General features: G+C 53.5%; 9 protein-coding genes across 9 annotated transcripts; 7 read left to right on the forward strand and 2 right to left on the reverse strand.

The window, feature by feature from the left end:
• Nucleotides 1-101: 101 nt before the first annotated feature.
• PHACADRAFT_247729 (uncharacterized protein) lies at nucleotides 102-1,239 on the reverse strand. Its single transcript, XM_007390613.1, has 3 exons — nucleotides 1,169-1,239; nucleotides 799-994; nucleotides 102-621 (listed from the first exon to the last, which is right to left on the reverse strand). The coding sequence occupies exons 2-3, from the start codon at nucleotides 973-975 to the stop codon at nucleotides 211-213; spliced, it is 588 nt and encodes a 195-aa protein (XP_007390675.1). The 5' UTR covers nucleotides 976-994; nucleotides 1,169-1,239; the 3' UTR covers nucleotides 102-210.
• Nucleotides 1,240-1,618: 379 nt separating this feature from the next.
• On the reverse strand, nucleotides 1,619-2,436 carry PHACADRAFT_84714 (uncharacterized protein; the record flags this gene model as incomplete). The annotated part of the gene is made up of 3 exons (XM_007390614.1): nucleotides 1,619-1,683; nucleotides 1,735-1,905; nucleotides 1,956-2,436. 3 exons carry the CDS (start codon nucleotides 2,434-2,436, stop codon nucleotides 1,619-1,621), a joined length of 717 nt encoding a protein of 238 aa, XP_007390676.1.
• Nucleotides 2,437-2,651: 215 nt separating this feature from the next.
• Nucleotides 2,652-5,929, forward strand: PHACADRAFT_247730 (uncharacterized protein). Its single transcript, XM_007390615.1, has 10 exons — nucleotides 2,652-3,137; nucleotides 3,192-3,589; nucleotides 3,643-3,861; nucleotides 3,911-4,061; nucleotides 4,112-4,590; nucleotides 4,643-4,683; nucleotides 4,743-4,866; nucleotides 4,919-4,993; nucleotides 5,048-5,188; nucleotides 5,241-5,929. The coding sequence occupies exons 2-10, from the start codon at nucleotides 3,524-3,526 to the stop codon at nucleotides 5,919-5,921; spliced, it is 1,977 nt and encodes a 658-aa protein (XP_007390677.1). The 5' UTR covers nucleotides 2,652-3,137; nucleotides 3,192-3,523; the 3' UTR covers nucleotides 5,922-5,929.
• Nucleotides 5,930-6,235: 306 nt separating this feature from the next.
• Nucleotides 6,236-10,780, forward strand: PHACADRAFT_134676 (uncharacterized protein). Its single transcript, XM_007390616.1, has 26 exons — nucleotides 6,236-6,386; nucleotides 6,446-6,720; nucleotides 6,772-7,090; nucleotides 7,144-7,168; nucleotides 7,227-7,243; nucleotides 7,293-7,370; nucleotides 7,430-7,450; nucleotides 7,503-7,545; nucleotides 7,600-7,652; nucleotides 7,708-7,808; nucleotides 7,867-7,872; nucleotides 7,937-7,967; nucleotides 8,028-8,608; nucleotides 8,674-8,835; nucleotides 8,894-8,982; nucleotides 9,031-9,145; nucleotides 9,195-9,318; nucleotides 9,346-9,427; nucleotides 9,483-9,544; nucleotides 9,599-9,677; nucleotides 9,727-9,783; nucleotides 9,833-9,887; nucleotides 9,942-9,956; nucleotides 10,010-10,186; nucleotides 10,238-10,298; nucleotides 10,411-10,780. The coding sequence occupies exons 13-26, from the start codon at nucleotides 8,350-8,352 to the stop codon at nucleotides 10,448-10,450; spliced, it is 1,377 nt and encodes a 458-aa protein (XP_007390678.1). The 5' UTR covers nucleotides 6,236-6,386; nucleotides 6,446-6,720; nucleotides 6,772-7,090; nucleotides 7,144-7,168; nucleotides 7,227-7,243; nucleotides 7,293-7,370; nucleotides 7,430-7,450; nucleotides 7,503-7,545; nucleotides 7,600-7,652; nucleotides 7,708-7,808; nucleotides 7,867-7,872; nucleotides 7,937-7,967; nucleotides 8,028-8,349; the 3' UTR covers nucleotides 10,451-10,780.
• A 518-nt stretch (nucleotides 10,781-11,298) lies between these two features.
• On the forward strand, nucleotides 11,299-14,661 carry PHACADRAFT_247738 (uncharacterized protein). Its single transcript, XM_007390617.1, has 7 exons — nucleotides 11,299-11,365; nucleotides 11,421-12,290; nucleotides 12,343-12,600; nucleotides 12,652-12,809; nucleotides 12,860-14,087; nucleotides 14,247-14,301; nucleotides 14,460-14,661. The coding sequence occupies exons 2-5, from the start codon at nucleotides 11,429-11,431 to the stop codon at nucleotides 13,979-13,981; spliced, it is 2,400 nt and encodes a 799-aa protein (XP_007390679.1). The 5' UTR covers nucleotides 11,299-11,365; nucleotides 11,421-11,428; the 3' UTR covers nucleotides 13,982-14,087; nucleotides 14,247-14,301; nucleotides 14,460-14,661.
• A 116-nt stretch (nucleotides 14,662-14,777) lies between these two features.
• Nucleotides 14,778-16,314, forward strand: PHACADRAFT_247740 (uncharacterized protein). The gene has a single exon (XM_007390618.1). The coding sequence runs from the start codon at nucleotides 14,841-14,843 to the stop codon at nucleotides 16,119-16,121; it is 1,281 nt and encodes a 426-aa protein (XP_007390680.1). The 5' UTR covers nucleotides 14,778-14,840; the 3' UTR covers nucleotides 16,122-16,314.
• Nucleotides 16,315-16,359: 45 nt separating this feature from the next.
• PHACADRAFT_247741 (uncharacterized protein) lies at nucleotides 16,360-16,662 on the forward strand. Its single transcript, XM_007390619.1, has one exon. The coding sequence runs from the start codon at nucleotides 16,441-16,443 to the stop codon at nucleotides 16,648-16,650; it is 210 nt and encodes a 69-aa protein (XP_007390681.1). The 5' UTR covers nucleotides 16,360-16,440; the 3' UTR covers nucleotides 16,651-16,662.
• Nucleotides 16,663-17,809: 1,147 nt separating this feature from the next.
• PHACADRAFT_247742 (uncharacterized protein) lies at nucleotides 17,810-19,604 on the forward strand. The gene has a single exon (XM_007390620.1). It carries the CDS (start codon nucleotides 18,085-18,087, stop codon nucleotides 18,859-18,861), a length of 777 nt encoding a protein of 258 aa, XP_007390682.1. The 5' UTR covers nucleotides 17,810-18,084; the 3' UTR covers nucleotides 18,862-19,604.
• A 34-nt stretch (nucleotides 19,605-19,638) lies between these two features.
• On the forward strand, nucleotides 19,639-21,146 carry PHACADRAFT_134684 (uncharacterized protein). The gene is made up of 5 exons (XM_007390621.1): nucleotides 19,639-20,162; nucleotides 20,224-20,348; nucleotides 20,408-20,500; nucleotides 20,570-20,724; nucleotides 20,789-21,146. The coding sequence occupies exons 1-5, from the start codon at nucleotides 20,065-20,067 to the stop codon at nucleotides 20,912-20,914; spliced, it is 597 nt and encodes a 198-aa protein (XP_007390683.1). The 5' UTR covers nucleotides 19,639-20,064; the 3' UTR covers nucleotides 20,915-21,146.
• Nucleotides 21,147-23,513: the final 2,367 nt, after the last annotated feature.

The following is a 23,513-nucleotide window of genomic DNA, read 5'->3' on the forward strand; positions in this document are numbered from 1 at the left end:
ACGTACCTCCCGTACCGGTAGCTGCCCTTGCCACCATCGCTCGTCGATTCTGCCTTACCAAATAAAACGCCGCCGTACACGTTCTCACTCCCAAGGCTTTGAAATTAATAGAGATCTTCCGGATTCCGTGTGCAAGGGTGTACAGTAATATACAGTGATTGAGACATGCTGTACAACGCTGATGTGAGAGGACGCAGTACCAAGAAGACATTAGCGAGGCTTGGCAAAGGTGCCTTCGGTAAGATCCAGCTTTGGAAAGTCCGCTTTCTCCTCCAGTATCGTCTCGCCCCAACATAAGAGCTTCAGCAAACCGACGAGCTTCGCATCCTTGCCTTGGCTGAAACTCTCCAGAATGGCCGCGTTAACCTCGCCCGCCGTCTTCAGCCGCTGTGCAGGAGACAGCAGTTCTAGGATTGACTGAGGGGCCGATGGCGAAGACTCGAACGCGAGCAACGCCATTGTCTTCTCGAGCTCAGCCAGGAACTCCGGACTCTCTTCTCCACGGGGTGCGAGCTCAACCTGGGCGAATTCGAGAGCTTCGGCAATTTTTCCTTGACGGATGTACTCAATGAGCTTCTGTTGCTGGAGACGGAAATACAAGGCCGGATTCGTGTCCAGAATCTACAAGTCGTCAGCCGAGGTTGCATAAACTGTAATGACTCGGGAGGGGAGATCATATTGAAGACTGAAGTTTTGGTTCTGAGTATCATCACCGACCCAGAGGTCTGAGAGTGGTGCATGAAGGTTTGAATCCTTTCGCCTCCTCCGAGGACAAGAACACAAAAACTTGATGCGTACCTCAGGGTCCAGGTCGTTGACACGGGCAATCGCCTCCCCAACATCACCACGCTGCAGAGCTTCCCGGATATTCATCCGACTCTCAATGCTGTCCAGATCTACAGGCGCAACAAGCCCGGATTCACGACCAAACTCCTCAGCAGCAGACTTGAAGCCCTCAATGACGAGATAATCCATGACGAGGCGATTCAAGTCACTGTTGACAAAAGACATCGTTAACACACGTCGAAAGCGCGGCAATAAACGCAAATGGGAAAGTCAGGTAATACATGCAATACTTTTATGTTATCTCATCAAGGTTTCTCAGCGAGATTCCCAATGATGTTGTTCATCCTAATGAAGCGGGAAGCCATGCAGACGAGATACTCACTGTTTCGTGACATTCACGTCGTGCAGACGCCTCTCCCATTCTTCTTGACGTACTGAAATCTTCGAGGACGGCTGCTTTGGAATGAATTATGAGCAGATGCCTTCCACGATAGAGGACAAGCATACTGACCATCGAACCTTCAAGAAAGCGGGTCTGCAGAGCTTTATGGAAAACCTCAAGTTTAGGGCAGGGTACCAAGACGTTTGTTTGAGCGCCAATAGTTACTCATTTTCACACTCGAGAGAGTGGCGGGTAATCATGCGTGAGTGATGACATATTGAATAAGAACAGGACATTGTAAGTAAAGCCACATCATGCTCGGCGAGCAATACAGGTGCGACACGCGCGGGACATTGGTACAACCTGTTGTGCTGCTCTGCACACAACTCGGCGCGTCGAGGGTTTCGCCGCATGCCTATACGTAATGTGAAAACAGAAGGCTGAAAGGGCTTATGTTTTCGCCACGATCTCTCCTGACCGAATGCTATTCAGGAAGTCATCTTGACCAACGAGAGCTAGATACGAGCATGAGCGTCAAAAGCGTTTCTTAAAAGTATAGGTCTTACCGTCAGCGTGACGGCCAAGGAGATTATCCTTTTGCTTCTCTTTCCTCTTGCCCTTTGTCAGGGAAGGAGCGGAGAGAGTAGGCTTCCCCGTGCCTCGCTGGGCCTTCAGACTCTCTCCAGCAACGGTAGCCTGTGCTTGAGCTTGCTGAATGGCATTAAATAGCTTAATAACTATCGGGGACGTCAGCGTTAGGTGTACGAGAGAGAAGCCCACGACGTACCTCCACGTTGTGCAACTTTCCTCAGTGCTCGCTCACTCTCCCCTCCCCAGCCACCAATAACATCTTTTACGCGACCCTTCTCTTCTTTCTCTTTCCTCTCTATTTGAAGGACCTTCTTTCCCTTTGCCTCTAATTTCTCGTCGTTACGTTTTCGGGCAATGGAAGGCTTTAAAGAGAGGGGCTGTGTAGATGGTGCGTCCGTGCTCAACAGAGACTGTAGCGTAGCACCAAATTGTGTGGCGTCAGTAGCTCGCCGCTTCCGCTTGAGAGTCTTTTTAGACTTCGCCGGCTTCGCGTCGGCAATTTCATCTTCGGTGTCAGGCGATGAGGGGAGCGATTCGCCAGGTGATCCAGGGCCAGAATCGTCGTTGTACTGGTTCTCATCCTCTGAGACAGCGTCTCCTAAAACATCGCTGTCTTGAACATCTCTTGCCTCAGACTCGTCGTAAGGGATTCTGCGCTGTTTCTTTGCAGGCGGCATGGTGGTGTATATAACTGGGGCAGCAAGAAAGAAGAGTAAAGCGCATTTTGGCGCCCATAACGGCTCAATTGCGTCCGCAACGGGGAAAGTCCCAGGTCGACCACCTGTGGCTGACTGGTTGAAGTGTCATCCACATTCCTCGTTCGATTCCACATCGCGGAAGCTGTATGTTGTATACGCCACGCACGATTGTCTGGTGGAAGCTGACCTTGCAGGTTGCGCTGAAGCGTGCGGGACCGCAGCGTTTCCCTCGCTACCGTGTACGGCCGTCCATCGACCCCATATTCCTTGCGTCTGGTGCTCCTGTCGTTGACCAGCGACGCAACAAATGGCGTCCACCTCACTCAATGGGTTTGAGCTCGCTGTCGAGCCGGATCTCCAGCCTCTATATCCCACGCCGTCCCAGCTCGCCCATCTATTATCAGCAAACGTGGGTCTGTCACCCGCCCAGAAGACAGAACTCATGAACCATTGCCTCACGCGCGCATGCGTCTTTGGCGACTTCACTCTCCTCTCATATCTGCTCTCGGATCCCAATGCGCAGCCTTTCCTGGATCTTGGTAGGCAAGACGAAGACGGCTTAGGCTTAATTAGCACAACTATCCTGGGTTTTGGTTCGGAGAGTGACAGAGACTTAGAGAGAGAGGAATGTGTCAGGCTATTGATCGCTGAGGGCGCCGACGTTACTCTACCGGATAATGGTATGTGTTCTCAATGGTTCGTTATGATGCAGCCCGCTTGACTGAGCACTTCAGCTGGCTGGATCTCTCTTCACCATGCCGCTCTTCTCGCCCCTCCGACCCTGGTATCTCATTTGCTAACCCATGGCTGCTCGCCTTTCGCTCCTACGCGACGTAATCTGACGGCCTTGGATATCGTGACAGCACATTCTGTCGTGCCCGGACGCGAGGACGTACGTTTACTTCTGGAGGAAGCCATGCGAGAGAAAGGCTGGACTGGTGGCCGTATGGAAGAGCGTCGCCGAGCTGAAGGAAAAAGAGCGGAAAGTTGTGCGAAACGGAAAGCACTGCAAGAGAGCGTGGGCAAGATCCTCGACATTGGTCCAGCTTGGTGGGGGGACGGAGATATGGATTCTTTCAGCAACACATCAGACGACGAAGATGAAGCTATGTCAGACGAGGAGAAGTTGTATGTGAGTTGTCTCTCATTTCATCCCTTTTAATGGATCTCTGACCTCTTTCATAGACTCCCCCGCCGGATTACACTTCAATGCTAGTTTTCGCGCCTCATTCATTGCCCGACATATTCCAAACCCTTATCATCGACTTCAAGCCGAGGATGAAGAACGCAGAACCTGCTAATGCACTATACATGCTCTCTCGCTTCGCATGTCTCAACTGCGATGACCACTGGCTAGAAGACCTTGTCATCGGCGCCACAGATGCTATAGAAGACACGTTCTTTGTAAGTCTGGCTACCCCTCGTGCGTCTTATCTTCATACAATTGTCACAGAACCGAGGCGAAGACCTCAGCTGTCTGGTGTTCTGGCTCTACAACGTCACTGTCTGGCTGCATCTGATGCGTTGTGATGAGGCGTTGAAAGAAACGTGTGAGATGCTGGGCTCGTATACACTCATTGAAGAGATCGTGAACTCCGTCTTCGGTACGATCAGCTCCTACCGCGAGGCGACCTAGACTAATAGCTGCTATTAGTCTTCATCATCCGCTTCGCTGAGCGAAGAATAGATGGGATGCTCGATGCAGCTCTGCTAGACTATTCCCCGTTATCGAGCGAATTTGACTCTGTTCAGTTTGAGTCGGAGTGGTCCATCCTCAGGACATTTCAGTCAAGCAAGAAGAAGCCCGCGCCGTTAGCAACCACACCGACTCCGGGTTCCCCAGTGAACAAAGGGAACACCGGAATGCCCGGCTCAGCCGATCCGAGTCGACCTCCCACACCTCCCAGCACTGCGCAAATCAAATTCGCTACACTTCGACAAACCTTTGGTCGCTCACGGCCACCATCCGGCGCACCGACGTCCAGTATCACAAGTGATGCACCGCCGTCTCTTTCACCGCAGGACGTCACGTCCTTCATGACAGCACTGCATACCTTGCTTTCGCTGGCGGATATCAACCCTGCATTGATCGTACAGCTCTGGTCGCAAGTTATGTACTGGGCCGCTTGTAAGATTTTCACACAGCTTAGTCGGCTTCGTTCAAATTAACATTACTACAGGCGAGATTTTCAACCGAACATTGACTCGGAAGAAGTACCTTTGCCGGTATGTTGGATACGTACGCATTTCGTGACCTTTGGGCTAACCCTGCCGGCCGGCTATAGATCGAGAGCGGTGCAGATAAGCATGAATATTGGGGTAGTCGAGGAATGGATCAGCACGATGGAACTTCCTCGAGGTGTCGGAGCGCACTTTTTGCCGGTGAAGGATTTGTTGAACTGGCTTCAAGCAAGTCCACTTTTCGGTCGCTGGGACGGTTATTAACCTGCGTTGACTCCAGTGCTTGTCCTCGATCACCGAATTCCCTGATCTCATTGCCACCATTCAGACCATGAGGCACATCAACCCACTCCAGGTGACTATGCATGGCATGGACAAGGCTGCTACGACTTATTCACTTTGCAAATAGATGCGCCGTGCTGTTCGCGACTACAAATACGAAGTGAATGAGGGCAGGATGCCTGAGGAGTGTGTTCAATACCTAGCGCAACTGCAGAAAGACTGGGAAAGGCATCGTGTGAAGATGGGTGTTGAAGCATTGCGTCGAGAGGTGAATTACCACTCCGAATATCTCAGCTTGCCGCTTAACTTGATTTTATTAGATGGGCGAGCGAGAACGCGAACGCACGGAGGACTCGCCGTCACAGAGTGGTAGCGCCTACTTTGACAGTGCACCGCCATCACCATCGCTTGAGTATTCGACGGCTCAGCGTGGTATCGACACCTTGTTTGATCGTCACCGAGAGAAATCAGCATGGGAGCCTTCGTCTGCTCCTGAAGCTCTCGGGGAGCTGATGGACTCACGACATATGCTGCCGCTCCTACTTCCCTCCGATCCTCGTCTTCTTGGCGCTGTGCCGGCAAAAACTGCGATCCCGCATACAAAACTGCAGAGCGACTCTCTTACGATGGAGAGTTCAGTGCGGAGCTCCAGCCGAGCCAGCCATCGGGCCAGCGAAGCGCTGGCATGGAGGTTGCGGACACGAAGACTACGAGAGGTCGAGATTCGGACGCTGCAATGGATCGATGGCGCCCCTTCTACTGCGCGATGGTATCATCCCGTAGAGTTCGACGATGAAGACGAGAAGGGCCCACCACCGGCATACGCATCCGGAGACGAGGAATCGCTCGCAGGAGATGGCAAGATGGCTCTGCATCTCACGCCCCTAACTAGCAGCAGATCCCAGCGTAGCCGGGGGAAACATAGCACAGGCGCCACTCCCATAGAAGCACCTGCATCTATGAGCCTCCCGATAGAAACAGCACTTCCATCTATGCGCTGATCCACGCGCCTCTACTTCGCCTCACACTGGACCTCCATTCTACTACTCTTCAGACCTTCGTAATAGAAATGCCCGAAAGGGTTCGAGCGTGGAGACGATATTTATACTACATATTGACACTACATGTTCTATCTGCTGTAGCACGATGAAAAAAAGCGTAAATATCAATTTGCTTGTGGCACCAAACATGCTACCTCAATATCTCAAAGTGCGGCTGTGTGTTTCAGCCGGTTGTTGCCAGAAGCAGAAAGGGCTCAGGTGATTAGTGTCTCACGGTAAGCACTTATATGTGCGTAGAAATCTCTCCGGCTCACTTCGCGACGAGAGCGCAAACACTTGCCCTGATTACCGATCTCCCTCTTGAGTGTTATGTCCGCAATCTACCTAAATCCCGTGACGTCTGTGTCGAAACCACCGCTCTTGATTGTCTTGTGCCGGGAAGATCAGTCTGGATGGTGCAAACAAGTTGAGCCATACTTGATTCAATGTGATGTATAATATTGACTCAAAGCATCCTCGCATAGTTAGCAGAGGAGGGATACGACGTCGCGCACGTTTTCAGCGATAGCCCCCGCTCAGAGCTGTCAGATATCTCGCAGCAAATCTTCAAGGCTGTGGGCAACAAAGTCTCAGGCTGGGCAATCATCACCTATGGGCTAAAACATTCTGTTCCCTCGCTGTTGAACCACGCGGGTCCTGCAGAGATTCTGAAGCAGCTACGTGCCGTGATCCATTTCTGCCCAGTAGTTACAGCAGGTATCGACCTTCTCATTCGAAACACAGACAACTCCCTCGTACCGTGAGTAGGCTTTCTCCACGAATGCGACGTGTATATCCTGATTTTTCGTAGTACACTGGTCCACCTGGCTTTGAACCAAGAAGATCTCCACGCATCGGTCGTCGAATTCTCCATGGACCCAGGATACGAGATCGACGTCTCCGCGCACAATCCGGTAACTGTCTACGCCTACCCGAAAGTGTCCGCAATCCCTCCCTTTCCTTTTACAACCTTGCCCCCTCTGCTGCAATCACAAACGGCCGCAGCTACTGTCGATCCATACATTCGATCCGCCGTTAGCCTCTCTTACACTCGCTCTCTTGCGTTGATCCGACGTCAGCTGGGGCCCCATTTCGAGCTCGAGAAGCTTTGGGAGAAGCATACATACTATGTTAGTCTTGTTTAAATGGAAGCTGCCAGATATTTCTGCTGAGACCCACCCAGGAATTCGTCGAACGAGATGCCTTGAGTCAGTACCCATTTTTCTTTACGCTGCTTGATTTATTCAACAGAGAGCCCTCCCTTAGAGACGATGTCCACAATGGTACGAAATGGCCCGTCAGCTTACGTAGGGAATTTAACTTGCTGAATAGGTTACTACGCCTTACGTGAATCATATTCCCACCATGACCGGAGGCCTCGGTTACGATGAGCTCGCCCGCTTCTATAAGGTCGGGGTCGATTTGTATCACCGTGGTCAAGATGCCACTGACGATCTGACCGAATACAGTACCATTTCACCAGAGAAAATGTTTGAGCTTTCCCCGTACTTCATTCTATTGACCTATTGAGCCTCATTCTAGGTGACTCCTCCTGACACGGAGCTCATCACTATCTCTCGGACAGGTGATGAATTCGTCGCGTGGCAGGATCATATCTAATATACAACGCTTTCTCCAGTCGGAGCGGACCGCATCATCGATGAAATGATATTCAAGTGCACACACACTACGGTATGGCTTGCGGGAGCGGATCTTGTAGTCGTTAATTCACCACCACCGCCCACAGGAAATCGATTACTTCCTGCCTGGAATCAAGCCTACCGGAAAGCGTCTAGAACTCGCAATCGTCGGGGTCGTTGCTTTTCGCGGGGATAAGCTGACATTTGAGTATGTCGCTACGCTTGCTACTCCGAACTCTATTTCTAACTTTCCGTTCCTACTGAAGGCACATGTAAGCCTGCCTTCACTCTCGCGAGCCCACAGCCTGATATTGACAACATCTATCTATACTGCAGTTACTGGGATCAGGCGTCTGTTCTCGTTCAGGTGGGGTGCCAAACCAACGAGTATATAACAGACGTAACGCTGACCGCTGCACTGGCATAGCTTGGCCTCCTCAGTCCAAACAATCTGCCCGTCGCCGGAATTGAAGTGGCACGGAAGGTGGTGAATCCGTTTGGCCATCCAAGCAACACTTTGATGTCAAAGTGGAAAGAGAGCGAGGGCCTTCCCATCTCTGAAGACAGCTAAGCATGCTAGCCTGGCACGTGCTAGAACGACTGCAGTTGCCTGTTCGGTCGATGTGTTTGCCTTTTGTTGTTGTAAATTACATTAGGCGTCTAACAACACAGCATGTTGCCGGGGTGCCGCGCCTCGCGGAAGCAAACAACTCTTGTCTCTTGTATACCCTCCACTCTTGCTGTTCTGAATGTCTGTGCAACGTGAAGCTCAGGACGAACCATTCAACCATGAAGCTATAAACCGCGGCCATCAGCAGAGCGAATCCTCTTCCAACCTACTCCAGAGCGAAAGCAGCACCCGCGGAGAAGACTACGACCACTCATATGGAGATGGCTTTTACGATCATTCTGGTCCCTCAAAATCCACTCTTTACGACGATCCTGAACAGTCATTTCCCTTTGAGAAGGAAGGAGGCATTGGAAGTACCAGGAGCTACGAAAAGTTTGGTATGTCCGGTCTGTGGACACCTGAACGAACTGCGGGCTGTCTGACGACCACTAACGTTCCGTAGAATTCGTGGACGGCGATATTTATAATGAAGCTCGTGCACGTCCGCTTCCTGAGAAGGCTGCGCCGCTCTCTCGCTTCTTCAGAAATGTTGGAAAGGCCCCTGTCAGTCAACGGATTGACGAGAAGAAGCGGGGCATTGGCAGACAGCGTTATCCCTTTGTTGGTGAGTCCATAAACATGTATGCGACGTATATGTGTACGGTCTTAGCCTTGTAAAATAGCGTGGACTTTGGCGGTTGTGATGCTTGGTGTGTTCATATACGAGCTTGTCCTCAATGCGAAGAACCAAGGGACACCAATCTCATTTCACGTAAGCAATCCTACAGTTTGCCCTTACAGTATCCAATTGATATCACAGCCTGTTGTCAATCCTATGCTCGGTCCTTCACAAAGCGCACTCATCAACGTAGGCGCGCGTTACCCTCCTTGCATGAAAGAGGTGGCTGGACTGCCTCTTTCCACGCGTTTTGCCTGTATGTACTATGTATTTCTACTTCTGACGTATGCTCATGTCTTATCCAGGCTTAAATGACACGGCGAATCCTCCCGACCAGCTATGCTCGCTTGAAGACGTTTGTGGGTTTGGTGGCTTTCATGGACAAGAGCCAGATCAGTGGTTTAGGCAAGGATTTTGTGCCAATGCTTCGTGACCCACTGTTTATACTGGTCGCAGGTTCATCACTCCCATCTTTATCCATGCCGGTATCATCCACATCCTCTTGAATATGCTTGCGCAGTTGACAGCATCTGCAGAGGTGCGAATTTTTCTCCTTCATCCCTGAATTGCTTCTCATCCTTTGAACGATCAAGGTCGAGAAGGAGATGGGCTCGGCTGGCTTCCTTATACTCTATTTTGCCGCCGGCATATTTGGGTATGCTCGCCCTCATTCAGGAGGGGCCACTGTCTCTGACTCCGATAACCTTAGTAATGTCCTAGGCGGCAACTTCGCGCTGGTAGCAGCACCATCGGTTGGTGCCAGCGGGGCGATTTTTGGCACTGTCGCAGTGCGTAGAATTCTTCGTGTATTCCTTTCATCTTGTGCATCTCCTACAGGTTGCGTGGGTCGACCTCATCGCCCACTGGAAATATCAATATCGCCCTGTTCGCAAAGTGAGTGCGGCACGCTTACATTCATGACTACAGACTAACTGCGTGCTAGCTAATGTTCATGATTGTTGAGCTCGTCATCGGTATTGCTATCGGATATATCCCATGTATGCCTCTTTATCATTATTATCATCGTCTGTGCTGACTTGCATGCCTTCTAGATGTTGACAATTTTGGTGGGTTGTTCGCTCGGCGAATGTGGGTGTATCGTTCATGCAACCATCCGCAGCGCACATCGGGGGCCTTCTAATGGGCCTGCTTGTTGGAATCGTGCTCTATCCTATAATTAGCACAACTACACGGCATAAGGTTATTGTCTGGGCATTCAGGATTGCTGCAATCCCTATTGCCGTTGTCCTCTTCGTTGTTCTCATTCGCAATTTTTACACTAGCGATCCCTATGCAGGTAAGATCAAACTCACACCATCACTACCTGGCTGGTCTGAAATCTCAGTAGCGTGCTCTTGGTGTCGGTATCTGTCGTGTTTCCCGACTTCTTCCAATAACCATTGTCAAGGGTATGTGGACTAAGTTTCCAGTCGTTGGTACGAGATCACTGCTGACCAAGCTTTTGCAGAACTGGTATGCGCGGTCGTAAAAGCTATCGTATAGCTGCTCACTCTCTACTCGCACAGGATTCACGACAAACACTTCGGGTACCAGCATCTAATTCATCCATGCATCTTCTGACGGTATCAGCCGTGCATACGCCACCAAGGACATTCGTCGTGGACAATTTTTTGCATGATTGCAGTAATGGACGCTCAGACGATGTCACATATTACCTTACAGCAGTAGTCACGGTATCCATTCGTTGTGTGATATTACTCCCTTATGCGTTAGAATGGACAGAATCAACACTGCCACTATTCATATTGGACTTCTATACCTCGATGACTTTCTGTAGACGAGAGTCCCGCGAACTCGAGCAGTCTTGAAGCCTGAATAGTGTAAGTATCAGTAGCACAATAGATTTTTCGAGCTTCAGGGGGCTTCACATGTACAGCCTGTATTGATTGGATCTCTGGAACCATCTCCCGTAAGCTGGACATTCTGTAAGAAAAGGAGGTATTCCCAAATAGAATGATTTATTGTACTGATATGTGCGGAGGTGAGGAATTCAGTAGGAAGAACTTATCGTCACCGCAGTGAATATAAAATCTCCCTTCTAGTTGAGGTGCACTTAGCGCCCGTCTATTCTAGCTACCTGTCGTGGGGCTTCACTGCTCAGGTACGCATTTGTACTCCCAACTTCCACCCATCGTTTGACTCAACCGTTTACCCCCACGTCTTCCTCCTAGGTTCAGCAGAAGATATCGAGCTATAGCGTCGTCGCACCGTGTATGGCCAAGCGTAGCTTCACGGCCAATCCCTACCTGGGTCAATATGCAGCGACTGCAGCTTTGATCTTGTCTCTGGTCCTTGGTCTACTACAATACTTGATTCTGAGTCAGTCTGCAATTGTGTGATATAGGTACTGTTTGCTGAAGGACATGTACAGACCGTTTAGACCCATTGCACTGCCATGCATTGTCGAGCAGAGGGCGCTGGCTGGACGAGAATCATAGCGGCTGGCAACCAGACAGTGCGTCGTACGGAATTTCGTCATATGCGGTAGCATTTCATAATTGTCATTACAGGCTGTATGATGCACACGTATCAGGAGAAGGATATCAAGTCTTGCTTGCAGTCGAAACAACTGGTCTTCATTGGAGACTCCGTCACGCGACAGCTTTACTTCCAGATGGCGCACGCTCTTGATTCCTCTCTCCCCTCCGCGCCCACGGACGATGACCGCAAGCATGCTAACTACGACGTGACGACGTCGCACGATGTCAGGCTATCATTCTACTGGGACCCTTTCCTGAACACATCCGACGCGCTGTCATTCATACGGCCATCTAGTCGCTCTAGATTTCCGAACGCCTTCGTCGATGAACGGCCTGGGATGCTTGTTCTCGGAACAGGCTTGTGGTACCTGCGCTATGCGGATACCTCTGGAGGCCTGCCTGCTTGGGAAGCCGTGATAGAGAATGCCCTCGAAGCTCTGTCATTAACGCAAGACAAACCAGCCGACCTAGTGGTCGTGCTTCCGGTTGAGGAAGTCGTTCCTTCGAAGCTCTCGCCTGAACGTGCTTCCACTATGCACGCTTCCGACATCGATGCTATGAACTCCGATTTGGCTCACCGCATCCTGCCGCCCTCATTGACCGACCCTTTTGCTTTCTTCAGCCCATCCGACGGACCCCTCCCAGCGTCCTTCCCATCCGTGTTCAATCAGATGCTAGACCCTTCTCAAACGGAGGATGGTCTCCATTTTTCTGCGAGTGTAGTCAAGATGCAAGCTAGCATTCTGCTCAACCTGCGATGTAACGACGAGTTGGCGAAGGTGCCTCCATTTGACACAACATGCTGCAGGCGTTATCCGTGGCCTTCTTTGCTTCATTTACTTGTCGTGTCGGCCATCATAATCTGGGGACCGCTCTGCTGGTTCCTTGCTCGTCGGTATAGTGGGTGTTGTCTTTGTCAACTGCCTTTCCGTGACTTATGCTATCATCGTAGGCCCACGGACAGCTGATAACCCCCTAGTACCGAAAGAACAGCTTCCATGGCTTGTTATCAGCGTCTCGGTTGCTCTAATCTTCATCGCTGACCGCACTGGCTATTGGCTGAAGGAACACAAGCAGTTCAACCCCTGGACATTTGCTTTCCTCTGTGTCCTCTGCCTCGTCATTGGCCTCCTGACTGTCAAGCGCGCAGACAGGGACCAAGGGATCTTGAACAGAGATCAGACTGACGAGTGGAAAGGCTGGATGCAAAGTATGTTTCTGGTTCTCTATACACATCTGGTTGATCCTAATAGGACGCAAGTTGCCATCCTGATATATCATTACCTTGGAGCGTCCAAGATATCTGGGATCTACAACCCTATTCGAGTGCTGGTCGCTTCATACCTATTTATGACTGGGTACGGCCATGCCACATTCTACTTGAAGAAGGCCGACTTCGGTTTCATTCGTGTTGCTCAAGTATGTACGAAGTTCTTTTTACACGATATCCGCTTACATCTTGCGTCCAGATTCTTGTCCGTCTCAATCTCTTCACGCTGGTGCTGGCGTATACGATGAACACAGATTATCTCTTCTACTACTTCTCACCGTTGGTATCCTGGTGGTATCTGATCGTCTACGGCACCATGTTCGTCGGCTCGCGGTTCAATGACAGCACACCTTTCCTTGTCACGAAGTGGCTGCTTTCGATGGCACTTGTCACCATCGCCATGAGAGCTACCTGGCTCTTGGAAGGCGCGTTTGTCTTCTTGGAACGGGTATGCGGCATTCACTGGTCGGCACGCGAATGGGCTTTCCGGGTCAACCTGGACATCTGGATCGTCTATGTGGGGATGTTTTCTGCGCTAGCCGTCATCAAGTCCAGAGAATATCGTATCACAGACCACCCGCGCTGGCCCATGGCCGTGAAGGTTGCCGCGGCCACGTCCGTGCTAGCGCTGATCTGGTTCTTTGCCTTCGAGTTGTCCATGAACAAGTTCGACTACAACCTCTACCACCCACTTGCCTCGTGGATTCCCGTCCTTGCCTTTGTGATCCTCCGCAACTCGACTGAGGCCCTACGTGCCACATCTTCTCGGGCATTCGCCTTCATCGGCAGATGCTCTCTCGAGACCTTTATCATCCAGTACCACTTCTGGCTCGCAGGAGATACGAAGGGCATCCTCGTCGTTATCCACGGACAGCGCTGGCGTCCGCTCAACTTGGTCCTCACGACGCTCATGTTTATCCTTGTCTCACACTATGTGGCTATCGCGACTGGCGAGCTCACGAAGTGGATATGCAATGAGAAGCCGAGGGGCGCGTTGCCGACAACGATAGACAACACCCATTCATCGAGTATTGCACAAGAGATCATATTCCAAGCACCGGATGAGGCTCTCGAGCTTCCCGTGCGGAAGGATGAGGATGGAAACGCCCTCCCGCCAGAACCGGACACGCCAACGCGCCCTCCCCGCCGCTGGGTAGACCGCCTCGCAGATGGCTCGCCTTCACCAAGTTCGCGAGGGTTCCGACTTTGGTATGGGGAGACGGAGTGGAGGCCGGGTGTCAAAAGTAAATTGCCCATTGCTGTCGCAGTGATGTGGCTGTTGAACATGCTATGGTCCTATCCAACGCCAAGCGGTCCATGATAGTATACAACTGATGTAATGCACTGTGTAATACAACAGTAGAGCTACAGTAGACTAAGATAGAAATAATATCCCATTGATATCCCGGTTATGAGCTAGCGCAAACCTACAGCAGGATGTCATTAGTGTTGGGAATGTGGATCGCGGACGCGGAGAAAGATCATCTGGTTGAAGACATATGTTATGCTCGTCACGGCGACAGAAGCACTCGGGTAATAGGGAACAAATTGCATAATCATTTCAGGTATCAAGGTAACATGCTTACCATAAGCACTACCGACTATCGTGCATACAGCTATATTGTCTCAAGGCACAAGGACCTAAAGAGATGAGGGTCAGCAAAGCAAGTTCATGGACAAAGACAGAAAAGCCATCAGAATTAGCATGGAAAGACTCATCACAACTCGTCCTTGAGACGGGTCAGGACTTGACTCTAGAAAAATTGTTCATCCCAGGAATGAGAAGAATCGATACTGACAGCAATAAGTTTTTCGTCATATGTAGAGAGTCTGAGATGGGATGTGTTAGTCATGCGCGAGGTAAAGGGCAGCGGATTGCTCGGAAATTTGGGTATATGATGACCGTTCATCAGCCCGAAGGCTTCGAAGTAGCGATTCATTGTTTCTCGTCATCGCATTCATGTGTATCGTGAGTACTTACCGTGTGCAGGCAAAGTGAAACCAGGGAAGGCGAGAGCCAGCGGGCGAACGGGAGACGAGAAAGAATGAGCGCTTGAGCGCCTGGCTAAAAAGACTTCGCGCCTGTCACGTGGTCTATGATTAGGGCAGGCGGCGTCGATGAGGCGCGGCCATTGCTCTAATTGCACTTGACCGAGTTTCACAACCAGCTACGTACTACCATGGCCCATGTGTTAGCACAACCTCCCCACCAAGTGACATTCCCCCACAGACCAGTAAATCATGCTCCATCGCCACTGGGCTTTGGTTTTGGGCTCTCTGCCCAGCCTGGGACTTCGACATGGAATCATACCCCCCTCCAACGTTCTGTCTCCGGCTTTCCTGCTATCTCAAGCCATTCATCCCAAAACCGTGTTGCGAAACGTCGCTACGATCATGATGAAGACGACAGGCAGTCGGCAGATGAGTCAATGGAACGAAGTCCAACGCCCGAACGGCCGAAACGTGCTGCGCCGAAACGCGCACGGACGACTCCTGCGGTAGTTACAAGTCTGAAAGACGTGAGGGGTGGCCAGCAAGGCTCGAGTGGTTCTGATGGTATTGACGTCGATGTTGGCGTTCTGCTAGGTACGTGCGACAGTTTTTTCTGGGATCAAGCCACTGAAGATGATTGGCATGCAGCCAGCCTACCGCGCGAAACTCTACTGCCCGTTCTAACGTCTCTAATCACAGCCAACCCTTCTCTTAAAGCATCTGTTCTTTCCTTGATACCCCGGCCAACCCTCGAAACTGCGACCCAAGCTATTGACAAGTCTGCACGCAAGCTGCTCGACGCATTCCCTTACTCTAACACCTCGTTCGGCGTGCCTAATCCGCCCTTCAGCGGCGGCATGACTGCCTTTAGCAGTGCTCGAAGTTTAACGTTTGGTGGGTTTGGCGCGGCGCGCCCCCCGTCCTTCGACCAGGCTCCTGACAGTCCCCAGTCGTCCGGCATGCGCGAAGAGTACATCCTCTCCCGGCTTCGTTCGCACGTGCAAGACTTCGTGTCCGCCTGCTTTTCTTATCTCCCTTACTTTTCGTACTCCGAATCCACCTCGCTTGCAGAGACCGGCGCTGCGCATCCGGCCCCACACGCGCGGTCGCATGCGTCAGCACTGCAATCGCAGCACAAAGACAAGTCGCACCCGTCGGAGACGTTCCTTTTCTTGCAATCGTTGATGAACCACATCCTTTCGCAACCGCCATTGACACAGTTTGCGCTACTTCCCCTGTTACTTCCACGGCTACTCCTGGAGTGGAAGGCTTGGATAGATCGTGTTGACCATGTGGTCAATCGGGAGGGGGGCATGTTTGGGCAGGAGACGGTGCGGAGTTGGGAGCGAGGCTTGGACGACCTTGCACAAGCCAAGGGGAACGGTGTAGAGGCGATGCGGGCGGTGCGAGACCAGTGGGTGTCCAGAGTTGGATGGCTGGTCGGGCGGCAACAGATGGAGGAGCATTAAGTCGCAGGATCCTGTTTCAAAGACGTTCATTTCTGCATCGCAGTTTTTATTCATTGCACTCATAACTATTCCATCATGTATACTTCTCTGTCATTGACCCCCGCTTGCATAACTACTTCTGTAATTCGAACAATCGACCGGACATGAACACGTCACTTTCTATTTCTGCGTAGAGGTGCTGGTAGACGCCCTGTGCACGTGGCACGTTCCGATCAAGCAATGTTTCTTTGCGCGAGCGACCAGCTCAACCAGAGGGCCGACAACGGCCAAAAATTGCGGTCTCGAGAGCGTCCCTGGTCAGCAACTGGAATGTCCATGCATGCTCCATCATGCAACTCGCCGCGCGGATATAACCTCCACTCCTCTGCTTTCCATCCTCCAAGCCGCTGCAGGTCGCGCCTGGGTCCGGACGAGACCGGTACGTGCCTTCCACCGTGCCGTGCCCACCGTCACCTTCGCTCAAGCCGAACGCAAGGACGGTGAGAGCTCGAGGGGTCTCGTCGCGCAGTGGGCCTCTGGCTTGCGGTGAGTGCTGACACGACATGACTACCGCCGGACAATTTGTTGATTCTGCAGAAGCCCTTTTGAGGCCGCTCGTCTCGAGCGAACGCCTCCGCCCGCAGACCGTAGCTTGTACGCGAATTTTGAGCCGCAGGACTGGCTGGAAGACGAAGATTTCTACGAGGATGACGTGCCCCGGGGCGAACCCTCTGCAGAATTCACCCCCATTCCTGATCCAAAGCCCGAGGACGTTCCCGTTGCGGTTGCCGTTGTTGAAGTTGAGGAGCCCGTCACTTTTCCTGCTCCTACCGTGGCAGAAGAGACATGCACTATTCCCGACGTTCCGCCGGCTGCTGCCCCTATTTTTCCTGAGGTTCGCCGCAATGATGTAGACGAAGCTCTTCTCGGATACGAGGACGACCCACCATGGGACGAACCAAGATGGGACGAGGTTCTTGACGAACTTAGAGAGTCAGGCATTACGTTTCCGCTTGCAATCGCCTGCATCGACCCCACTATACGCGCCGCCAAGGCGCCGACGTCTAGAGCTGGACTATACCAATACTTGATCTACCTCGCTCATCCAAAGTCGACAGGCTCGACGCGGCCGTTTTCCCTTCTCTTACGATATCACGACGCCTTCCCGCACCTACAGTCGACAGGAAGCTATAACTACTTATTGTCCCTCGCCATCGGCACGGGTGAGTTTGATACTGCTGCGAACCTGCTCGGCGAGATGCTCGAGCGCCGGTTTGGTAATATGGAGACGAGGATGCTGCGGGTGCGGTTGCTGATCAGAGGAGGCTTCTGGGAGCAAGCGTGGGAGGAGGAGAGTGCGTCGGGGAGCTTGCCGCTGCCGGTCTGGCTCGAGTTTCTGGGGACAGTGCACCACCGTATCCCGCCCATGCTGGAAGCCGAAGCCGCAGAAGAGCGTAGCCGATTTCTGGCGCATTTGCGTTCATTGCGAGAGTCTTTAATGGCCAACGCCGCCCCCACACCTGCGCCGAGTCTGGGCCCGCAGGATAGTGTCAGCGGTCAGGCGAATGCAAACATCTCTCAGCTCATTCCTCAAGCGAATGCGGATGTCTATCGGGCCAGTCTCCGAGTGGACGCGAATGCCTATCAGGCTAGTTCTCAAGCGAACGCGAATGCCAGTCCCCAAGCGGACGCGAATGTCTATCAGGCCAGTCCCCAAGCGGGTGCGAATGTCTATCAGGCCAGTCCCCAAGCGGACGCGGATGTTAATCAAGCCAGTCCTCAAGGGGCAGGACAGTTGTTCTCCTTCGAGGACCTAAACGCGTCGTATGGAGACTGGGACACCTCACCAAATTCAACGCGCTTGGAGGAAAGCGCCTTCCTGCATCCAGCTCTGGGCCAAGTTGTGACGCCAGGTTCGGAGGACCCGGTTGCCAGTGAGTCATCGGACGACGGTCTTTGGAGGAGGCGCAGTCGTGCAGACGATATGGAAGACATGGTGCACCGCCCATCGCGGCAACCTTTACAACCCTCGCCGCCAGACCTCGCCGTCGAGCAGGGTCGTTACGACACCCTGATGCGACATCCTCCTGCCCTCACCCCAGAACAATCAGCGATGATGCCGCCCAGGGTGACTCTCATGCTGGTCAAGTGGTTCATCCGGGCCAATAACCGACAAGCGGCCTTCCGCGCGACGGACTCTTATTTCAAGAACCTGCCTCTAAAACTTGGCCCCGTGCTGCGACGCGCGTGCATGAACATTGTGCACGCGCAGCTTGTGCCCGACAAGCCGCACCTGTCAGGTCACTACCTTGCACGACGCATGCTAGCGAAGCTATTGCGCCTGCACCCTGATCTAAAACCAGACGCGACGACGCTCCTCTACCTGGTCAACTCTCTCCGGACGGTGCCCAAGTGCGGCACGGCGGCGATGAGCCTCGTCCAGGAGTTCCGCCGACGCTTCGGACCGGAGGTTGTCGACGAGCGCGTGCGGTGGCGTCTCGCTTGGCTGGCCCTCAAGGAGCGGAGTTTGCGGCATGCAAAACGCGTGTTTGCCGAGCACGACGCGGAACGCCGGCGCCAGGCTGAGCTGGATCTACTGCGGGAGACGCACGGCCACCAAGCTCGGGGGAGAAAGGCATCTCGTCGTCCCTCTTTCAGCGAGATTCTCCCTGCGCGAGAGCTGGAGGAGTACTGGGTTCCTCTTCGTAAGCGCTTTGAGCAGCTGAGAGCCCGGCAGAAGATGAAAGGGAAGGTTCAATAGACGACTGCGGTAAACTAGAAGGATAGGCTAATACATGCAGAGATCTGTGTATCGGGACCAACAACAGAAAGATGGCGGCGGCGACTTGCTGTGTGCTATGAAATAGGCGGGATTGTGTCGCTGGGCATGGAGCGGTCGCCGGTGTTGGGAGTGGCGCTATCGGTGGTGGTCCCGGCAAAGCCGTCGTCCACGCCCGACACCGAGTGGGACATCAACGAACCTACATACTTGCCATATCCAGTAGATTCTCGGAGATTTGACGCTCAAGATCGGCAAGATCGGCACCTATCTCTCTCCCCGGCCCAAATCTCGAGCGTTATTGTTCGCCCACAGGCCACCACTAACTCTGTCTGCCTCACACACATCAAGACCGGACATCTTCGTGACGGCTCGCGCGACGGGAGAGCACCTCTACCAAAGGCCTCGAGTGTTCAACTTGCTCTGAGCACTCGCCGCGGATACTCCAGGGAATACACTCACCCGCTGCTAAGCCCTGCGATGACGAGCTCCTCATATGCACTGCCTTCGCGTGTAGATATCCGAGCAATCGGTACGGTGTATTACTCTGATTTATTGCTTTCCAAACCTCTACTATAACAGCTGTGCGCGCCCTCATATGCGCCGCCATCAAACCCAGCGGTGGTCTGGCCTCTGGAGCGTAATTCCTTACGGCTGCCTACTGGTCCTGCACTCAGCCTCGAGCCACAAACCGCACGCGGTTATTCCAATCTGCTAGCCACAAATTGACGTACGCTCCCCACTTAGCTATCTACTCCAAGCTCATGGGTCCCTCTGCTATGGCTCGGGCATCTCGGCCGCCACTCGACACCCTGCTTCCAACGCTCTACTTGTGGCCCGGCCCTGCCCAAGCAAACGCTTATTCTCGTCCTGGCATGACCAAGGCCTGCTGTTCTACCTCTGACATCCTCGTTCTTTCACGCGCCCGGCGTATAGATATCGAGATAGAGATCTTGCTATGTGAGAATACTCTTCGCCACATACATGTTCCTGCGCAAAGTATAGCGTGTCAAGAATTGCGGCGTCCACCTCACGAGCTAGTGTAAAATGTTGCCGACGATCCACTAACTCACTGGCAGTCAACCTGCATGGAACTCTCGAGCTCTATTGAAATACTGAGCTGGCCTCGAGCCGTTCGAAATAGCAGAGGTGTGTACTCAACGAGCCTGAAGTCCTGCAGCTGCGATGAGCAATAAGCGTGCTCCTCCTGCGTCCAGTCAGATTGTCGCTCTTTCGTGCGTGGTCGTCGGCATCGGCGCCGGCGGGTGCACGTCCATGCTCGCGTGAGCATTGCCCTCCTCGTGTCTGCCAATTTATTCACGGCGCTGACCATGTTTCCGGCAGGCGTGTCGCCATGACGGACCACCAGGGCGAGGTCATCTACGAAACCCACGTCCTGCCCACGAACCCCGTCGCGGACTACCGTACCGGCACGACCGGAATCACGCCGGCGCATTTGCAACCCGGCCGTATGTCCCTGGTGCACGCGACCTGCCCGTACAGTCCTGGCTGATTCCCGTCTGCGCAGGTGCCCAGCCCTTTGCTGCCGTCCAGCAGCAGGTGGCGAACATCATCCGCGGCAAGGTCGTCGTCGGCCACAGCCTCTGGCTCGACCTCTCTGGTGCGCTCCCGTTTCTCGGCCTTCTTGTTCCCTTGCGCCGTGCCTCACGCCCGCGCGGGCGCCCCGCAGTGCTCGGCATCCCGCATCCGGCCGTCCTCACGCGCGACGTCGGCCTGTACCAGCCCTTCCGCAACGCGCTGCAGGCGACGCAGCTCGTCGGTCTCGCGACACTCACCTGGCGCCTCATGCGGCGGCACATCCAGGACAACGGCATGCTCTGTCCGGTGCGTCCCGTCTCCTGTCTGCGTGATCCTTGGAACGATGCCTGAAGCCGGACACAAACCGCAGCTCGAGAACGCTCGCGCTGCGCTGGACCTCTATCGATCGCACGCGGCCGAGTGGGAGGCCGCCGTGTCCGACGAGCACTGGCCTTCGTATCTTCCCCCAGGTACATTCTCCCGTTGCTATCTCTGATCCCTCGGACACCGTTTCCTCCCACGGCTATGCTGAACGGAATTCCCCGGACCTTTACTGATAATTGACATCCGCGACTGACCGTCTGTGTACTAATTGCTGTCGTTTCTTGGGAGGCTCGTGTTACCTTACTCGCCATGTACTGCCCCTACGTATGTTTGTAATCCACGCCACGTTTTCTCATCCACGACTTGTCCCGGAGCGAAGTGAAGGCGCGTATGCTTAAAGTGTTGCGTACCTCGGGATTGAGCACCTATGGCAGTCTGCGCGCAGGACACGTCTGACAGACAAGGGTTAGGTCGGGCCTTCAGGTTCTTATACACCTCGTGCGTAATAGCAGCCCCACCCGTATCAGCGCAGTGCTGCAGCAGAACCTTACGTACTTGCCATACACAGCTGGATTCTTGGGCCGCTCCGCAGAGCAGCGGCGCCACGGGCTCGGTTGAGGACGGGACGGCGGTGCGCATGCGCGAAATCTGCAGAGATTCCAGCTATCTTTGCTGGGATCTGGGCGACTGCAGGAGGGCGGCGGCGGCTTCTGCACAATCTGCACGAGATTTGGTGAGATTGGGAGGGAAAGGGACGAGAAGGGAAGCAGCGCAGCGCTTCTCTGTAGTTTTCCCGGGAGCAGTGTGCCGTCCAAGACGGGGCTGCGCAACAGAGCTGCGCCATGCAGTTCCTGCTAGACACGGGCCCTCGGGTGTGATAGTGGGCTGCGGCGGGAATATGATGGGTATGCAGCAATAGGACGGTGTGCAGTGAGCGGTATACGCCAAGGCGACCACGCAGGCGCGACGGAGCGCTCGCTTCGGGAGACAAAGCTTGTGGTCTCGGGTGGGAATCGTCTCTCGAACTATTCGCTCGCGAGGGAGAAGACACAATCACCAAAAGATGATAAAAAAAAATTCTTGCCAGTCATGGAAAGGAAAGAAGATGCCGCCGCGGTGCAGCGCTGTGAAAACTGCGGCATCCGTAGTATACACGAAGACAACTGCCTTGACGCGACACGGCGTGAGGGGCAATCGGAAAGAACGGCGGCGGAAGCTATGCTGCTGACTCTCTAGGGTGATAGAAAGCGTGGCGACTTCATTTGCGCTCCAGATGTGTTGAATCAGGCGGAATGGAAACATGGCAGCGCTCTCACAGAGCTGACCACAAGACGATGCGCTGCCTTGAGCATGCGACATGCGGTGAGATAAATTGATAATGGGAAGGTTCAAATTGCCCCGTCTTAACTTTAAAGGTGCTCTGGCTGACGAAGAAACAGTGTGAAGCCGACAGTTGGCAGCGAGAGGTGTGTCGACGGTTTGACGCGTGGGCGACAAAGGGAGGTGGCTTTCTGTGTTCGTCTCTACGCGTTGACACGGTTGCCTTGCACGGAGATTTCATCGAAGGTCATCTGGCATCTCGGGGATGTCGGTCAATATGTGGGTTCGAGTGTGCTAATCGTCTATGTTTGCGGCTACCAGGCTCCGCACCGTAAGCGATAGCGAGAGCCGGGAGATGAGCGCGTGAAACCGCAGTAATAAGTGCACGCTCTCCTTAGCGAAGCCAACAGCGACAGGCGTACCAAAAAGATACCGCGTGAGCGAGGCTGGCTGGCTACTAAGCTACGTGCAGGCCAACTGGCTTATTCCTGGCGGCGCCGCTGTGCCAACGGCGTGAGCGGAGCGGCTGGGACAAGCAGGCGGAGTGTACGCGCAAGCTCCGCGACGCGACAACGTAGCCACCGCGGCCCCACTTGGATCGCTCGCGGTGTTGGGCAGGGAGGGCGGGCGGGCGGGCGGGCGCCGCAGAGGCCCCGCGCCAATCGGCGCCAAAGGTTCCTGGCGCTGCTCGCACAGCACTGCGGTCGTCCATTCGTGCTGTCAAAAATAAAGGCGTCGGTATCAGCCATTGCTTACCGCAAGCCCCGTTCAAGGCCTGTCCGATGCCTTGCACAACCCGATCCGTCAGCCCAGGCTCACATCTGGCAATCAAATCAAATCTGGACACGTCCCACTCTGCCTGCCCGACATCACCACGCCAGGTCGGATGGCGGTCTACCTTCGGTCCGAAATGCACTCACCCGGGGTCTCAGCTGTGCGACATTCAAGCGAGCAACCAGGCCGGACTCCACCGCCGTCATACTAGTGCTCACGGGCCATTGCTACTGCGGTCGGCGATGCAAGCGGCGATTAAGCACTATGAAACCCGGCCGGACATCACACAAGAGCGGACGACTAGCGGAGCAATTAACAGCAGCGCTGCAAGGTACTACACACCAGAGAAATTTGGAGCTTTTTTGTTGCAAAAAATATGCAAAAACAGCTTGTAAAAATAAATAAGAATATGTCATATTTTTTCTCGGTATCCGGCAGCCCGGTAACTCGGCAATCCGGCAGCCGAGCCGACTGTCCGCCAGGCCGTCTATCAAAGTGCCCTGGGGACAGCGGCACCCGGCGGATAATCGGCTCGAATGCCAGATTGCCGAGTTGCCGGGATGCCGGATACCGAGTGAAAAAATACGGCCTTTTCTTACTTATTTTTTCAAGCTTTTTTCGCATTATTTTTTGTGACAAAAAAGTCCCAAATTTCTCTTGTGACAGTGACCTACCAT

This window comes from Phanerochaete carnosa, assembly GCF_000300595.1.
Source record: "Phanerochaete carnosa HHB-10118-sp unplaced genomic scaffold PHACAscaffold_1, whole genome shotgun sequence".
NCBI lineage: Eukaryota > Fungi > Basidiomycota > Agaricomycetes > Polyporales > Phanerochaetaceae > Phanerochaete > Phanerochaete carnosa.

Coding starts and splice junctions, on each gene's coding strand:
- PHACADRAFT_247729 (XM_007390613.1), bottom strand. CDS start 975: ATGGATTATCTCGTCATTGAGGGCTTCAAGTCTGCTGCTGAGGAGTTT. Junction 622..798: donor TCAACGACCTGGACCCTGAG/GTACGCATCAAG, acceptor GACGACTTGTAG/ATTCTGGACACGAATCCGGC.
- PHACADRAFT_247730 (XM_007390615.1), top strand. CDS start 3,524: ATGGATTCTTTCAGCAACACATCAGACGACGAAGATGAAGCTATGTCA. Junction 4,684..4,742: donor CGGAAGAAGTACCTTTGCCG/GTATGTTGGATA, acceptor GGCCGGCTATAG/ATCGAGAGCGGTGCAGATAA. Junction 4,994..5,047: donor GGCACATCAACCCACTCCAG/GTGACTATGCAT, acceptor CTTTGCAAATAG/ATGCGCCGTGCTGTTCGCGA.
- PHACADRAFT_134676 (XM_007390616.1), top strand. CDS start 8,350: ATGTCTGTGCAACGTGAAGCTCAGGACGAACCATTCAACCATGAAGCT. Junction 8,609..8,673: donor CAGGAGCTACGAAAAGTTTG/GTATGTCCGGTC, acceptor AACGTTCCGTAG/AATTCGTGGACGGCGATATT. Junction 9,319..9,345: donor GGATTTTGTGCCAATGCTTC/GTGACCCACTGT, acceptor TACTGGTCGCAG/GTTCATCACTCCCATCTTTA.
- PHACADRAFT_247738 (XM_007390617.1), top strand. CDS start 11,429: ATGCACACGTATCAGGAGAAGGATATCAAGTCTTGCTTGCAGTCGAAA. Junction 12,291..12,342: donor GTTCCTTGCTCGTCGGTATA/GTGGGTGTTGTC, acceptor CTATCATCGTAG/GCCCACGGACAGCTGATAAC. Junction 12,601..12,651: donor GTGGAAAGGCTGGATGCAAA/GTATGTTTCTGG, acceptor ATAGGACGCAAG/TTGCCATCCTGATATATCAT.
- PHACADRAFT_247740 (XM_007390618.1), top strand. CDS start 14,841: ATGGCCCATGTGTTAGCACAACCTCCCCACCAAGTGACATTCCCCCAC.
- PHACADRAFT_247741 (XM_007390619.1), top strand. CDS start 16,441: ATGCTCCATCATGCAACTCGCCGCGCGGATATAACCTCCACTCCTCTG.
- PHACADRAFT_247742 (XM_007390620.1), top strand. CDS start 18,085: ATGGAAGACATGGTGCACCGCCCATCGCGGCAACCTTTACAACCCTCG.
- PHACADRAFT_134684 (XM_007390621.1), top strand. CDS start 20,065: ATGAGCAATAAGCGTGCTCCTCCTGCGTCCAGTCAGATTGTCGCTCTT. Junction 20,349..20,407: donor GGCGCATTTGCAACCCGGCC/GTATGTCCCTGG, acceptor CCGTCTGCGCAG/GTGCCCAGCCCTTTGCTGCC. Junction 20,725..20,788: donor ACAACGGCATGCTCTGTCCG/GTGCGTCCCGTC, acceptor CACAAACCGCAG/CTCGAGAACGCTCGCGCTGC.